At 54.2% G+C, this 17,061-nt stretch overlaps 1 protein-coding gene and 1 long non-coding RNA gene across 4 annotated transcripts in view; one reads left to right on the forward strand and one right to left on the reverse strand.

Moving 5' to 3' along the window:
• DTX4 (deltex E3 ubiquitin ligase 4) overlaps nucleotides 1-17,061 on the reverse strand; it is a 41,537-nt gene that overhangs the window by 11,932 nt on the left and 12,544 nt on the right. For all 3 annotated transcript variants that reach the window (XM_018059025.1, XM_018059026.1, XM_018059027.1), the window contains exons 3-7: nucleotides 12,382-12,443; nucleotides 11,562-11,723; nucleotides 9,463-9,524; nucleotides 7,882-8,034; nucleotides 4,336-4,497 (exon numbers count right to left, since the gene is read on the reverse strand). In XM_018059025.1, the coding sequence (XP_017914514.1) occupies nucleotides 4,336-4,497; nucleotides 7,882-8,034; nucleotides 9,463-9,524; nucleotides 11,562-11,723; nucleotides 12,382-12,443 (601 nt within the window). The remainder of the gene's footprint in view (nucleotides 1-4,335; nucleotides 4,498-7,881; nucleotides 8,035-9,462; nucleotides 9,525-11,561; nucleotides 11,724-12,381; nucleotides 12,444-17,061) is intronic.
• Nucleotides 1,108-12,370, forward strand: LOC108637644. The gene is made up of 3 exons (XR_001919189.1): nucleotides 1,108-1,581; nucleotides 6,833-6,920; nucleotides 12,075-12,370. It is a non-coding gene; the product is annotated as an uncharacterized LOC108637644 (long non-coding RNA).

Here is a 17,061-nt window from a genome sequence, read left to right on the forward strand (position 1 = left end):
AGTCCATGGGGTCACAAAGAGTTGGACAGGACTGAGTGACTTTCACTTTCACTTTCTACATCCCAGTATAAACTAAAAAGTCAAAGAAATAATAAAACGCTAAAAACTTCTCTTCCAATTCTTCATCTTTGCTCTACTACCGAAGGCCCTGCCCCAGAAAGTTTCCTCTGACTCTCCCAGACAGACAGGCAGGCATAGGCCCCCTTCCTTGCCCTGACAAGTAGGATGCTCAAAAATGATGGGGCCCAGGTACTGAGCACCTTGGTCCTGTGCCCGGGACCTTCATATGCATACACAAACATTATCGCCCATCTTTACAAAACCCCTGCATATTGGCTTCATGGTTGTGCAGATAAAGAAACACGGCTCAGGAGAGTCCAGCGGTCAAGGTCCAAAATCCCTTGCAAAGGAGGAAGTCACCTGAGGATCAGAGCCCGGGCCCATCAGAGGCTGAAGGCCTTGTCTTGTCCCTGTGCCTTTATCCACCCTGCTTCCCACGGCTTGTGTCAGCGGTGCACATCAGTTTTCACTCTAGAGCTCAGTGACGTGCACTTATTTCTTCTTGACTAGTTGCTAATTCCTCCGAAGGAGAGCCGTGGTTTTCACCCAGCTCTTCTGCAGGCTGTTGCGTTTCCCCGTTTTGTTTCTTCCCGGTCCCGCTAGAATGGGGGCTTCGAAGGCATAAAGACTGTGTCTCTGTCACCCATCACTCTCGCTCTAGCCCCTGGTTTGGCCTAGAGTTGACGCTCAGATATTTGTAAATAAAAGATAAAAGGGAGGAAGGCAAGGAGGAAGGAGGAGAGGAGGGTAAACTAACAAATATCTGGTAAATAAAGGGATCCAGGGAGCCCCCTAGAACATTTACAAAAAGCTTCAGTGTAGGAAGGAAGGGCCATTTGTATTTGTTGTTCAGTCGCTCAGTCATGTCCTACTTTTTACGACCCGGTGGACTGTGGCCTGCCAGGCTCCTCTGTCCATGGGATTCTCCAGGCAAGAACACTGGAGTGGGTTGCCATTTCCTTCTCCAGGGGATCTTCCTGAACCAGGAATCAAACCCACATCTCCTGCATTAGCAGGCGGAATCTTTAAGCCACCTGGGAAACCCCACGTTTGCATTTACTGCCTGGGAAATTGTTCAGTTTCTTCCTATGGGCTGTCTTTAGAAGACTCACAAGAAGAAAGACATGCCCACAAAAGTCAAAGACCGTCAATTAACACACGCAAATACCGCCTGACAAAAAAGATTCCACTTCTAGAAAATTATTCTATGGAGGTACTCACAGGCGTGAGAGGTTATTCATTATGGCATTATTTGTTAAAGCAAAAGGTTGGAAACAATCCATACCGCCCATCACAAGGAGACTGCTGAATACAAATTACGGCCCTTTATACAAGGGATGATTCTGCAAAGCTAAGCAAGAATGCGGAAGTTCTCTTTCTATGGCCCCGGGAAGGTCTACAGACTATATTGTGCGTTGAAATTGCAGCTTGCAGAACAGTGTGGCTGATACGTCACCCTTTGCGTGAAGCTGGGAGGAGCGGAAGAAGTCTTTGTTGCAAATGCACAAAGGACCCTGGAAGGTGCGTAAGAAAGTAAGGATAGGGGTGGTGAGGGGGAGGGGGAGGCTGGACAGAGGGGCCTCAGAGTGGGAAGGAGACTGTCCACAGTGCAACATCGTCTTAGCAGCGCAGGCTGCTCTCACAGAATGACAGCAAAAACAACAGAAATTCATTTTTCACAGTTCCTGGGGCTGGGGAGCTTAAGACCAAGGTGTGGGCAGACTCAGTGTCTGATGAGACTCTACCATGCAAATTGCTTGCTTTCACAGGTTCACAGCTGGAGCTGAAGAGGCCCTAAGAGGAATTATACCTTCAGCCTCATCTCGCTCTGGTTTAGATGATATTTAAAAAGACTTTGGACCTAGATTTTAAAGTGCATGCTGGAGCCCTTCCCTGGCAGTCCTGGGGCTGCTCTGCACTGCCAAAGCAGGGGACCTGAGTTCGATCCCTGGTCAGGGAACCAGATCCCACATCAGGGAGCTAGATCCCACATGCCACAAGGAAGACCCGGAGCGGCCAAATAAACAAATAAACACTTTAAAAAAAATGAATGAAAGTGGGTGCTGGACTGTGTGAAGAATTTGAGGACTACTGGGATGTGAGAGTTGGACTGTGAAGAAGGCTGAGAGCCAAAGAATTGATGCTTTTGAACTGTGGTGTTGGAGAAGACTCTTGAGAGTCCCTTGGACTGCAAGGAGATCCAACCAGTCCATTCTAAAGGAGATCAGTCCTGGGTGTTCTTTGGAAGGACTGATGCTAAAGATGAAACTCCAGTACTTTGGCCACCTCATGCGAAGAGTTGACTCATTGGAAAAGACTCTGTTGCTGGGAGGGCTTGGGGGCAGGAGGAGAAGGGGACGACAGAGGATGAGACGGCTGGATGGCATCACTGACTCGATGGATGTGAGTCTGACTGAACTCCGGGAGTTGGTGATGGACAGGGAGGCCTGGCGTGCTGCGATTTATGGGGTTGCAAAGAGTCGGACACAACTGAGCAACTGAAATGAACTAAACTGAACTGAACTGAACTGGGACAGAATGAATGTATTTTGTGGGTAGGAAGGACACAAATTTTCAGAGGCCAGGGGCAAAAAGCTATAATTGAAAGTCTGGGTTCCCACCAAAATTAATACGCTGAAATCTCACCCCCAATGTGATGGTATTAGGAGGTGGGAGTGTTCCGCGGTGGGCGATTAGGTGAAGCCATTATGAATGGGGTCGTGTGTGTGTGTGTGTGTGTGTGTGTGTGTGTGTGTGTGTTAGTTGCTCAGTCGCGTCTGACTCTTTGCGACTCCATGGACTGTAGCCCACCAGACTCCTCTGTCCATGGGATTCTCCAGGCAAGAAGACTGGACTGGGATGCTGTTTCCTTCTCTGATGAACATGGTTAGCACCCTTATAAAGCAGACACTAGACAGACCCTCACACTACTGTCACGTTAGGACACAGTGAGAGGATGGTCTATGAACCAGGAAGAGGGTTTCACCAGACACTGAGTCTGCCAGCACTTTGATCTTGAACGTCTCAGCCTCCACAAGTATGAAAAGTAAATTTCTGTTGTTTAAAACGGAGAGATTGGGATTGACATGTATGCACCACTATATATAAAACAGAGAACTAATAAAGAACTGCTGTATAGCACAGGGAATCCCACTTAGCACTCGGTAATGACCTATATGGGAAAAGAATTTAAAAAAGAGTGGATATATGTATATATGTATAACTGCAACCATGAAATTAAAAGACGCTTACTCCTTGGAAGGAAAGTTATGACCAACCTAGACAGCATATTAAAAAGCAGAGACATCATTTTTGTCAACAAAGGTCCATCTAGTCAAAGCTATGGTTTTCCCAGTAGTCATGTATGGATGTGAGAGTTGGACCATAAAGAAGGCTGAGTGCCAAAGAATTGATGCTTTTGAACTGTGCTGTTGGAGAAGACTCTTGAGAGTCCCTTGGACACCAAGGAGATCCAACCAGTCCATCCTAAAGGAGATCAGTCCTGGCTGTTCATTGGAAGGACTGATGTTGAAGCTGAGACTCCAATACTTTGGCCACCTCATGTGAAGAGTTGATTTATTTGAAAAAACCCTGATGCTGGGAAAGATTGAGGGCAGGAGAAGGGGATGACAGAGGATAAGATGGTTGGATGGCATCACCGACTCAATGGACATGAGTTTGAGTAAACTCCGGAGGTTGGTGATGGGCAGGGAGGCCTGGTGTGCTGCAGTTCATGGGGTCACAAAGAGTCGGACACGACTGAGCGACTGAACAACAGCCGCAACTGAATCCCTTTGCTGTACAACAGAACGTGGGAAACCAACTGTACTCCAATCATTTTTTTTTTAAGTGTGTGTTTTTTGTTCTCTTTAAAAATTTTATATCGGTGCGTGTGTGCTGAGTCACCTCAGTCACGTCCGACTCTTTGTGAGCCCCAGGACTGCAGCCCACCAGGCTCCTCTGTCCATGGGATTCTCCAGGCAAGGATACTGGAGTGGGGTGCCGTGCCCTCCTCCAGGGCATCTTCCCAACCCAGGGATCAAGCCGGGGTCTCCTGTGGCTCCTACACTACAGGCAGATTCTGCACTGCCGAGCCCCAGGGAATAGCTGATCAACCATGTTGTGTGAGCTTCAGGTGCACAGAAAGATGGGTTAGACATGAACACATTCCGTGTTTTTCCTTGGTCACAGCAGCCTGAGTGACTAAAGACAAACACCGACCTGCGAACATTTAAATACGAAGTCATGAAAACCAGTGGCCAAGGGCGGGCTGACCTGGATGCCGGGGGGGATGCTGTAGATGATCCGGATGGTTCTGCAGTCCGGGTGGCCAGGCAGGGAGTGGGGGATGACGTGGTACTCCATCTTCCCTGGAGGCTGGGTGCCCGTCTTCACCCCGTAAATGGTCTTACAGGTCGGACACTGCAAACTCCCATCCTGAAGAGACAAGGCCCGAACTTCCAGTGTGGGAAACAGGTTTGGTCAGGACCACCCCACCCAACCCCAAAAGGCACCAGAGATAAAGGGCTGGTGTGTTAGTCACCCTGTCGTGTCCGACTCTTTGCGACCCCAGGGACAGTAGCCTGCCAGGTTCCTCTGTCCACAGGATTCTCCAGGCAAGAAGACGAATGGGCTGCCATGCCCTTCTCCAGGGGATCTTCCTGATCCAGGGATGGAACCTGGGTTTCCTGAATTGCAGGCAGATTCTGCACTGTCTGAGTCACCAGGGAAGCCCCAAGAAGTTGGGGTCAGGGGCAAAATGCACCCACACCAGTACTAAATCTTAGCTGCTCCCCTGCCTGCTATCAGGGTCACTGAAAGGTGAAGTTTTCTCCAAAGCAACAGGAGGAACACTCCATACCAGCCCCGGGCTCCATGCTCAGGGACATATAAGAAAGACCTCATCCTTAAGAGGGAGAAGGAAATGGCAACCCACTCCAGTGTTCTTGCCTGGAGAATCCCAGGGATGGGGGAGCCTGGTGGGCTGCCGTCTATGGGGTCGCACAGAGTCGGACACGACGGAAGCAACTTAGCAGCAGCACCACCCTTAGGAAGGGGAACAGGATTTACCCTGCTTATCAGGGCTCTGGGGGGCTCCCCGGGTGACTAAGCGACTAGCACCTCCACTTTGAGGGTTCTGTTGGGGCAATGGCAGGGGACTCTGGCTTCAGTGAGGTGAGGAGTCCTGGTTTCACAGCAGGACCTCGTGAAGTGCTGTCTGGGGGGAGAGCCTGGACAGTAAACCCTATTCCCAGGCTTGAAAACAGACAGGGGGTGCGGAGGAGCCCATGAGTGGGCAGGGAGTGACGTGTGTACAAAGTGCCGTCACGCAGCTGGGACCAGAGCTCTCTAGGACATCCGGGTCTCCTCGGGGAAGACTGGGACCCACTGCAGGGCTATTTAAGGACGCTTCCACGCCAACTCCACTCATTTAAAGAAACAGCTTGCATTCAGCTTGTGTTCGTGTGATCAAAGGGTGGGAAGCCAAGGTCAGGGTTCCACTCTCTGCTCTGGTCTCAACTTGCTTCATGACCTTGGATGAATCACACCGTTTCTCTCTGGGCCCTTTTCACTGCTTTTAAAGAAAATAAAAAAGGCATACTTCAAAGTGTAAGTGCAAAAGAGGATAAAAGATCGTGTCCGCACCCTTTTTGAAGCACCATGGAAATAAACGCAAAGGTATGAGAATATTCTTATACGCAGTTATCAAAAGGAAAACGAAGGTGCTAAGAAACCCCTTTAAATCCAAAATAACCTCTTCAAAGGCCGAGTCCCAGTGAAACTTTTTATTGTAGGGTCAGGAAATTGAGCAGGGAATCAGGGGATCCAGACACACAGCGTCCATCAATAACTGAGCTCTCTGAGACACAGAAAGATCCCAACATCGGCACTTTGGGAATTTCAACCATAGGGCTACATTAGGATGAAGGGAAAAAAACAGTCACAGTACAAAGGAGGTGTCAATTTGAATAAAAAGGGTTGAAAGTGTTAGTCACTCAGTCACGTTGGACTCTTTGTGACCCTACAGACAGCAGCCTGCCGGGCTCCTTTGTCCATAGAGGGTTCTCCAGGCAAGGATACTGGAGTGGGTAGCCCTTCCCTCCTCCAGGGAATCTTCCCGACCCAGGGATCAAACCCGGGTTTCCTGCATTGCAGGCAGATTCCTTACCGTCTGAGCCACCGGGGAGCCCCTTTCCCTTTTTCTTCACACTTTCAGCATGTTAGGAAGTAGGGATTGTTCTATCTCCATTTTCCAGATAGGAAATGAAATCTCAGAGAGATTGAAAATCTTGCTGCCCGCACTCATTGGCCCCTCAGCCAAGGTTTGCGCTTGCGTAGGCCGCCTTTACTATTTTCCCCCAGCAGGATAAGGACAGGGCAGCGCCCGAAGGCCAGACATACTTTTGGATGAATAAATGGCAGGAGGATATCACAAAAATCCCAGACCCTGATGCAGTCCCAGCTGGGCCTGGAGAAATGAGAATTCGGAATCCCACAGACGGGGTCAAGGTGACCCAGGCCTGGGACAGAACATGAGAAACGCCAAGGGCTTTAGGCGCTGATGGCTCAGATGGTAAACGTAAAGCGTCTGTCTACAATTTGGGAGACCTGGGTTTAATCCCTGGTTTGGGAAGATCTCCTGGAGAAGGAAATGGCAACCCACTCCAGTAGTCTTGCCTGGAAAATCCCATGGATGGAGGAGCCTGGTAGGCTATAGTCCATGGGGTCGCAAACAGTTGGACATGACTAAGCGACTTCGCTTTCATTTTAGGCGCGGTACGGAGAGACTTATCATCTGAGGACACACCCAGGTTCCTGGAAACCAGCTCCAGCAGGGGACTGACGCTCCACTATCATTGGTGGGTAAGACAGGATCACACAGCCCTCCCCTCCAACAGCGGACCTTAAGGGCCTTCCAGCCAGCCTTTGACAAAACCTTTAGTGCTTTTGAAAGGACAATGAAAGGTGCCAGAGACCATGAATGTAACTGAAAAGCACCAGGCCTGGGAGGAGGAAGGGTGCCTGGGGAGTCCTGTGCCAGCACGAACGGACACTCACCACGGGCTCATCATTGCAGAAAACTCCCTTCCAAACCTCAGGGACAGACGTCTACACCTCAGACCACCACACAGTGTAGACACTGGGAGGAGTTGGGTTGGTTGGTGTTGCTGTTTAGCCATTCAGTCCTGTCCAACTCTTTTGTGACCCTGTGGACTGTAGCCCACCAGGCTCCTCTGTCCATGGGATTATCTCAGCAAGAATACTAGAGTGGGCTGCCATTATCCTTCTCCAGGGGATCTTCCTGACCCAGGGATAAAGCTTGAGTCTCCTGTATTGGCAGGCAGATTCCTTCCTGCTGAGCCACCAGGGAAGCTCTGGGAAGCTAGGCAGCATAGCCCAAAAGGAAGGTGCAGACAGATTTTGCCAGCATAGTAATTTTGGGGAAAACTGATCAGGCTGGGAACAACCAAGTTCATCACTCCTGCTCCTCCAGGGTACCCCTGTTTGCAAGCTCAGTCGCTTCAGTCATGTCTGACTCTTTGCGACCCTAAGGCCCTTAGCCCGGCAGACTCCCCTGTCTGTGGGACTCTCCAGGCAAGACTACCAGAGTGGTTGCCATGCCCTCCTCCAGGGGATCTTCCCCACCCAGGGATCAAACCCGCGTCTCCTGCACTGCAGCTGGATTCTTCACCGTTGAGCCACCAGGGAAGCCTGGGGGTGCCTCTAAGACCCCCCGAAGCCCCTGGGTGCCACTCCAATAAGGCCTCCAGGCTTGGGTGCTGCCTGGGAGGCGGTGGCACGCCCTGAGCTGGCACCCACCTTGTTGCCGTTGTTGTACATGGCCACCAAGCAATAGACGTGGTAGACGTGGCCGCACCGGGACAGCTTGCCCACCAGGTCCGGCTTGACCGTGGGCTGGGGGCCCTTGTAGCCGGACGGGGCCGTGAGACGCTCCATGCAGATGGTGCAATCCTGGGGGCGGAAAAGGGGGCAGAGGAGAGACAGTCAGCCCTACTCGGCCTGAGCACAGCGCCTCCACGGGCTGCTACTGCAGCTCCTCCAGAAAAGGGGCAGAGGAGAGAGCCCGTCAGCCCCACTCGGCCTGAGGCCCCACTCGGCCTGGGGCCCACAGCGCCTCCACGGGCTTCCAGCATGATCTCAGCAGCCAAGCTGCTCCTCCAGGAAAGGGGCAGAGGAGAGAGACCCTCAGCCCCACTCGGCCTGAGGCCCCACTCGGCCTGGGGCCCACAGCGCCTCCACGGGCTTCCAGCGTGATCTCAGCGGCCAAGCGGGCTGCTACTGCTGCTCCTCCAGAAAGCCCACAGACTGGGGAACATGTGCTTCTGAGAATCTGGACAGAATTCTGCTTCCTTGGCACAGCAGAGTAACTCTTGAACTAATACCTGATGGTGATACATGTTAATTTAGGCTACCAAAAAGAATGATAGCCCTTCCTTGGGGGCTGTGACTGTCCTTCCATGGGATCCCTCAGTGGTCTGTGGAGGAAACCAACACTTGCTGATTTGACCCACTGACCATTTGCTTATTTAAGTGGGACGTTTGTGCAGGAACTGTATTTGAAGTGCCCTGGAGAGGCTGCAGCGTGTCTCAGCATCTGGGGCTGGATGATTCTTTGCTGAGGACTTCCCTGCTGGTCCGGTGGATCACAATCCACCTGCTGATGAAGGGGACACGGGTTTGACCCCTGGTCTGGAAAGATCCCATACGCCGCAGGGCAACTAAGCCTGCACACGGCAACTACTGAAGCCCTGTGTTCCAGAGCCTGTGGTCTAGAACAAAGGAGGAGGCAGCAGAGAACGGGACGCCAGATGGGCCGCATCGCCAACTCAGTGGACACGACTCCAAGCAAACTCCGGGAGGCAGAGGCGGACAGGGGAGCCTGGCAGGCTGCAGTCCACGTGGCCACAGAGAGTCAGGCCTGACTCAGCAACTGAACAAGAACAGTTCTTCGCTGCAGGTGCCATCCCAGGCCTTCTTGAGGAAGGTGGTGGTTTAGCAGCACCTTTGGCCTTGGCCTGCTGGATGCCACCAGCGTCTCCTCCTCCCTCCAGTTCTGTAAAATCACCTCTGGTTGAGAATCTCTGATCACCATCAAGCCCATTTTTAAGTCGGTTCCCATAGCTTATCACACCACTTTGCTTAAATTCACAGTAAGGCAGTTGAGCATCAGTCAGCGGTTTGCTGAACAGGCAGGTGTGAGAAGTTAAGCCGCAGGTGTGAGAAGTTAAGCCACAGCTGTGGCCTAGGACATCCAGTCTGACCAGCTCTGCGTCGGTCGGGACCCAGAAAGCAGCGCCAGCCGCGTCCTGCAGAAAGCTGGCCGGGGAGATGACTGGGGGGCGGGGAGGGTGAACCCCGCCCCACCGGCCCTGGACTCACCTCGTCTGGCGGATGCCGCAGTTTCTGCAGATACTTCTTCAGCACTTCTTCCGGGGTTTTCCCTGTGGGGACAGGGTGATCAGGGGGCCACCAAGACAAGCTGGACATGCCAGAGTGGGGGGGGGGTGTTAGGCAGGCTCAGAGCTTTCAGAAAAGACGAGGAACCATCGCGCAGTTGGGCTTAAGGATGGAAAGGGGACACGGCGGGGGGGCGGGGGGGACGCGGGAGCCAGCTGGTCTGAGGCGGGGGGTGTTAACGTTCGCCTATCTCCTGCCATCACCTCCCTGACACCGGCCTGCCTAATCGCAGCAAGCCCACTTTTTCACCGGCACGGGCCGAGCGGGCTTCCCTTCCCCAACGTCAAAGAGCCTGGACCTGCCCAAAGGCTGCACTGAGCTAACAGTAACGAAAGCTCTCTGTACACAGTTTCACATTTTGAAACACTGGGCCGGTTTATGGCATTCCTTTCACAATGTGCAAAGGACTGTCTTGATCTGTAGCGTGGCGTCGAAGCGCCATCGTTTTTGCGGGAAACCGGGACTTGACGACCGTGGCTTTCTGACGGCCTTCCTCCTGTAGACGCTGCGGTCGCTGCCCAGCAGTAGGGAGAGGATGACGTGTCCTGGCAGGGGCAGTGACTCTGGGATTTGTGGGGAGGGTGAGCCAGGCCCCTAAGAGGCAGCCTGGACTAAAAGCAGCGGTTGGCATGAGACAGCCTTGCCAAGGGGCAGGAAGGAATAAAGGGTTGGAGCCTCCTTGGCAACTCCCTGAACTTCTCTGAGCTTCTGTTTCTCACCTAGACAGCAGGCAAGAACAATAGCACCTGCTCAGAGGGGCACTTGGACAATTAACCGCGACGTCCAATTAAATGGACCTACAGCCCTGCGGCACTTTGCCCGCTAAGAGTCGGGTAAGTGCTATTAATAATAACAGGAAGAATGGGAAAGCGCAAAATCCCATCGTTTCCTATGGGACCGCCAGGAAGACGAGCGAGTTCATTTAAGCAGAGAAATGTCGACAGGCTAGAAAAGCAGGACAAGGGTTTCACGAAGTGGGTCCTCCAACGTCCAGAAGCCGGGACGCAGGCCCTCTCTTCCCCCTGCCCTGCTCCTCTAACAAGAATTAAGCTTCTGGCGACCAAGAGCCTCTTGCTTGCTGAGCTAAGTTATAACATGCATATGATCCTACTGAAACGTCACCAGTTTGAAAGGGAAGGGCTTAGGGCTGACGGTCGAATCATTTAGAAATTGATACTAGAGACCAGAGGTTTCCCAGATGGTCAGTGGTTAAGAATTTGCCTGCCAAAGCAGGAGATGCAGGCTCAATGCCTGGGTCGGGAAGATCCCCTGGAGGAGGAAATGGCAACCCACTCCAGGATTCCTGCCTGGGAAATCCCCTGGACAGAGGAGCCTGGCGGGCTACAGTCCCCGGGGCCACAAAGAGTTGGACATGACTTAGCCACTAAACACACACACACACACACACACACACACACCCCAGAGCTAGAGAGAGCAGCCACAGAGGTCAGGCTGGGCCCTTGGGGCCCAGGTAGGCACAGGTATTGACCTCTTAGCTGCGGGACTGTGAGGAGGGGTATGAGCTCTTGAAGGAGGGTCTAGCAGCCAGAGCTTCTGGAGCATCTCGAGTGACACGGAAAGTGGCGACCTCCACTGCCTTCCAGGACACACCTGCTGGGTACCGGCTGTGTCTGTTGCAAAGGGGAGAAAACTGAGGCAGGCTGGGGTCTCGTGACTTGCAGGGGACAAAGTTGGGATCTGAATCCAGGCTGTTCAGGCTCCCATGCCGGAGTGCTCCGTCTCTCTGCTGTGTATTCTTTGTGTCACACGCTATATCTTTATGTGCCTGTACTGTTGCCCTGAATTTCTCTGTTTCTCAAAGGGTCTCCATCAGATCCAAACCTATCCACTTTAGAGTAATCCTCAGGGTGGGGGTTAGTTAGCCCATTTAGCAGATGCAGAAACCGAGGCACAGAAGGCACGGGCGTGACCCTCAGTGGTGGAGACAGAGCTGGGCTGGGAGCCTAGTCTATGACCCACCCCCACCCTCCCAGGACTCCTTTTGACAAGGAGGCTGATACCTTTCTTGGCTTGCTTCTTGGTGGTCTTGCGGCTTGTGTTGGAAACCCCGGGGATGGATTTTATTTCACTCTTGCTGACGGGGGGTGGGTGAAGGACCAGCTTTGGTGGCCGGGTGAGACACACGGGCAGCCCTGCCGCGCTCATGAGGATCCCAGTGATTCCTGGAAGACAAGGGCGCCAGGGAGGAGGGCGGAGGGTCAGCCCCAGCCCGCTCCACACTCCCCTCCCAGTAACCCGCTCCACCCTCTCCCTCCCCAGTAACCTGCTTGCCCCTTCTCCACGCTGATCCTCTTAGCCTCTGAGGATCCTCTTAGCCTCCTTTCCCCTCTTCTCAACAGTGAGCTCTGCGTTTTGCAATCACTTCGCCCGAACTATTCCTGCCCTTCCCATCCACCCTCTGAGGTCCTCGTTTGTGTCAGTCACCACCAGGATTCTCTCTCTTTTTACAAACGTCCATGACACCTGTTGCTTTTGCTCTTCTTGTTTTTAACTTCTTTTTGTTTGTTTTTAAGCTTTTCATCTCGTATCGGGGTTCAGCGGATGAGCAATGTGGTGACAGTCTCAGGAGAACTACGTTTCCAGGCATCCATCCCGCCACAAACTGCCCTCCCACCCGGGCTGGCACCACACTGAGCTGAGTCCACAGAGCTCTGCAGCAGGTCCTTGCTACTTGTCCATTTATCATAGACCAGCACGGACCGTACAGTCCACGGGGTCGCAAAGCATCGGACACGACTGAACGACTTCACTGCACTTAGTGCTTACGCGTCCATCCCAAAGGGTCTCTCCCTGTTCTCCCTTCAGCCGGGGCTTCCTTACCTGCCAGCGCGGGGTTGACGGGGCTGGACCCACTCAGGTTCTTCACGGGGACAGTGGGCACCCTGCGGAAGCACAGAGCAGACACGTCACGCTTCCGACAAGCGGGAAAAAGGGCCACGGTGCTGGGTGCCCCAGAACGTCGCCCACAGAGGGGCTCCCCTGTTACAGGAGCCACTTGCTCCTACTAAAGCCGCAGTCAGCCCACAGCCAGAACGGAGCCCTTCAAACCCCAGCAGAGCATGTTACAGCTCTGCTCAGAACCTCACAGCTCAGAACGGCCCAGGCCTCCCTCAGATTCCCAGCGAGGCCTGTCCCACCCTGCAGAGCCACCGAACAGCCCGCCCGAGCAGCCCCGGCCAGCTCCCTGGTCTGCCCCAGTCACTCATTGCCTCTCGTGATGTCGCCGTTCCGCTGCAGGCCGGGCACACCGCAGCCTCAGGGCCTTTGCACTTGCGGCTCCCTCTGCCTGAAGCGTTTTTCCTCCTGACCCCCGCTCGGCTCCCTGCTACAGATCCTTCAGTCTGGGCTCCGACGTCCCCGACTCGGCGATGTCCCTGCGGCCATCTCACTTAACACAGCTACCCACCCCTCCACCCCACCCTGAGACGCCAAGTTCTCTTCCTTGGTCCTTTTTGCTTTTTTGCCAACACTGGTCGACCTGCAGGATCTTAGTTCCCTGACCAGGGATTAAGCCTGGGACCCCGGCAGTGAGGTCCTAACCACTGGGCCACCAGGGATGTCCCACTTAAGGCCTTTTAAAATAAATTGTTACTTCTTATCTCCCCTCTCGAAATCTACGCTCTATCAGGACAAACACTGCTGTCTCATTCAGAGCCTGACACTTAGAGGCATTTCATGAATATCAGTGGAAGCAATGAAATAAAAAAAAAGAAGCGAGTTCAAACCCACAGAAGCTTCTGGAAGTCACCTCAGAAGCTTCTGGAAGAGAGAGCCCCTTGCCTGAATCAGAAGCGCCAGCTGCAGGGCGCGAGCATTTGCACTTTGAGGAGCTTCGGCTGAGAGGTGGGCAGAGGGCGCCCAGCCCCAGCCCAACAGGCGGAAACCATTGCTCTAACAGCTGCCACCTCTTCACCCAGAGAAACACAGACGGCAAGCAGAGTCTCCTTCCTTGTCCTTCTCCCCAGCAACTCGAGCCAGGCTGGAGACAAGACAGCCCCGCTGCCTGGGAAAGTCAGGGCGTCCCACGGGGCTGAGGACAAAAATACGGGCCGCGTGAGGCTCAGTCTTGCGCCATCCCCGGCCACCCAGGCCTCTGCAGCTGGGCTTGGAGAGGGGGACGAGGGCTGGAGATCCTGATGGCCCGGGTCACAGACCGCCGAGAAGCCAGCAGTTCTGCTTTGGGGGAGGGGCGAGAGGGGGTGCTGGGAAAGCAGGGGGGCGGGGAAAGAGCATTTTGCTGGCTTACTGTTCATTCATGCGCTTCGTTGTCCATCCCTATAGAGCCCCCCTTGGTGCTGGACACTGCCGGATGCTGGGGACACAGCGGTGGCCCACACAGCCTTTCATCCGGTGTAGAAATCACTAACGAGTCCAGCCCGCCTGATCCCAGACACCGTTCTGAATGCTCAGAATAGACACATCCACTCAACCCTTGCAACGACCTATCCGAGAGGTGTGACTGTCATGAACTCCGTTTTCACAGGCAGGGGCGCTGGGGTGCAGAGAGGGTAAGCCAGCTTCAGGGAGGCCACACAGCCAAGGGTTTGAAGCCAGCTCATCTGGCTCTGGAGCCCACAGTCTCAGCCATTCACGAGGTATGCTCCTGGGTCTGTGCGGTTCTTATCACTCCCCCGTGCTGCAGACAGAAAGTGTGAAGCTGCAAGCCTGGGGAATAAGCACCCCCCCGAGAGGTGAGGCCAGAACGGCACCTGCAGGCTGGGCGCTGGTGTGTCTGAACCCCACGCGCTGGGAGGATGGGTGTGCCCTCCGCTATGCGGAGTCCTCTGGGGCCTCTGTCTTCTCCGAGGGATGGTGACCGTGCACCAGGCTTGTGAGACGATGTGCGAATAACAGACGCGGGAGTGTCTGTGTCTCCACAGTGGAGTGGCCTCCACCGAAGGCCACTTGTCCTCAGAAACCGGCCTCAAGATGAATCAAATGCTGATTGGGGGGTGGGTGGGGGAAGAAGCTGAATTCAATGTGAAAGAAAGTCATAAAGGGGACCTTCCTGGTGGTCCAGTGGCTAAGACCCCGAGCTCCCAGTGAAGGAGGCCTGGGTTCGATCCCTGGTCTGGGAACTAGACCCCACGTGCTACAAATGAATATTCCACATGCTGCAGTGAGAAGATGCTGAGGGCTGCAACCACCAGTGCAGCCAAATAACTAAACATTAAAAAAAAAAAAAGTGAAGAAGAAAGTCACCAAGAAAAAGAGGAACCAACTTGATTCCGGACTCTGTAACCTGCCCACACGGCCAGGTGGGGTACAGCAGGTGGGAGTCAGAAAAGCCAGGTTCAAGACCCAACCCCACCAGGATCACACACACGTGCTGTCACCTCAGGCGTGTCAGGCTCTCTGTGACCCCATGCACTGCGGCCCTCCAGGCTCCTCTATCCGCAGGACTCTCCACGCAAGAAGCCTGGAGTGGGCTGCCATGCCCTTCTCCAGGGGGTCCTCCCTACACAGGGATGAAACCCACGACTGTTACGCCTCCTGCGCTGGCAGGCAGGTTCTTTACCACCAGCGCCGCCTGGGAAGCCCACCAGTAACAATGTCCGTCAACTTTATTGAGCCTCCATTTCCTTATCTGTAAAACTGTGAAAGTCTTAGGTAGGAGGCTGCATATTAAAAAGCACAGACATTACTTGGCCAACAAAGGTCCATCTAGTCAAGGCTATGGTTTTTCCAATGGTCATGTATGGATGTGAGAGTTGGACTATAAAGAAAGCTGAGAGCCAAAGAATTGATGCTTCTGAACTGTGGTGCTGGGGAAGACTCTTGAGAGTCCCCTGGACTGCAAGGAGATCCAACCCATCCATCCTAAAGGAGATCAGTCCTGGGTGTTCAGTGGAAGGACTGATGCTGAAGCTGAAATTCCAATACTCTGGCCACCTGATGCAAAGAGCTGATTCAGTGGAAAAGACCCTGATGCTGGGAGGGATTGGGGGCAGGAAGAGAAGGGGATGACAGAGGATGAGATGGTTGGATGGCATCACCAACTCAATGGACATGGGTTTGGGTGAACTCCAGGAGTTGGTGATGGACAGGGAGGCCTGACGTGCTGTGATTCATGGGGTCACGAAGAGTCAGACACGACTGAGCCTTTCACGACTGAAAGGCTGCCGGGAGAGACTTCCTGATGATTCTCCACCCCAGAATCTGACGACCCCACCTTGGGGGCAGTCTCCCTGCTGGGTTCCGTACCGGGTCTGGTTCCCCTCCAGCCTCTCCAGGAGGTGCGGGAGTGCCTGTTCCCTGGATGCCCACTGGGGACGGCAGGCACGGCCCAGCCCTGCACCTGCCTACCCCTTTCACCACCTCTGAGGCCCCCACTCAGGCTGATAAGCAGCTGCAATCTGCAGGACAAAAGCCACCTTTGTTCCCACAAACTGGACCAGCAGGTTTACCTGGTCTGGTGAAGGAGGAAATAGTCCAACCTCCCCAGAGGGCATGCCCAGGGTGGCCTGAGAACTGGGGGCTGGGGGGAGGGTCTGGAGAGACAGGGAGGGTGTGCCCTCGAATGCTGGCAGACGGGTGGGCATCCCCACCACTGCTGGACAGCAGGAGAGGTGGAAGGGCTTGTTGGCGGCACTGGACGCTGGGAGCAGGGCTGGGGAGGGGGTACGTGCTTGTGAAATGCAGAAGTGTCCAGGGGAAGGGCCCGCCAGGGGGTCGGGAGGCCTGGCTTCTAGGCCGACCCCGCGGGGCGTTTCTGAGAACCCTACAGTCTCTCTGCCAGCCTCAGCCATGTCTGCGCTACCGTGGCAGTACACAGGGTGCCCCAAATCTCAGTCCCCAGAAGGAATGCGGATCTGGGTCACATCTTCCGTAAACAGCCCAGCCCTATGCGAATCTGGGTGATGGTTTACATTCTTGCCTCCCAGGGTAAGAGGAAGCGGGATCCAGAGAGAGCCTTTTCCTGCCTGATGGTGGTTTACTCACTCAGTCGCATTGGACTCTGTGACCCCAGGGGCTGCAGTCCACCAGGCCCCGCATTCTCCAGGCAAGAATTCTGGAGTAGGTTGCCATTTCCTCCTCCAGGGGATCTTCCTGACCCAGGGATCGAACGCAGGTCACCTGCATGGCAGGCAGACCCTTTACCAGCCGAGCCACCAGGGAAGCCTTTTCCCCTCCTCGCTTAATATCCCAGTTTTCTCAGATTCTTGAGGGGGTCAAGGGTAAGCATCAAGCTGAGTGCTGGGCAGACTGTGGAGCTGGAAACACCTGATCACCCTCCAGCAGTGTTCCTGGTGGAGGTGAAAAGCCAGGAGAGCAGCCTCCAGGGTCCACACCAGTCACACCCCGTTGGGGCCCCCGGGCAATAGGCGCTTGAGCCCTTTGTCTAGAAATCAGCTGGCCAGACAAAGGGCTGAGAGCATCCATCCACCTCCTCCAGGGAGCACGGCTCAGCCAAAGCTGCAGGACCCGAAACCCCTGTCGGCCAGTCGGCGGACACTCCGGCCTGCGGCCTGCGTGCTCCGGGTGCATGTTTTAATTTCA

This window comes from Capra hircus, chromosome 15, assembly GCF_001704415.2.
Source record: "Capra hircus breed San Clemente chromosome 15, ASM170441v1, whole genome shotgun sequence".
Taxonomy (NCBI): domain Eukaryota; kingdom Metazoa; phylum Chordata; class Mammalia; order Artiodactyla; family Bovidae; genus Capra; species Capra hircus.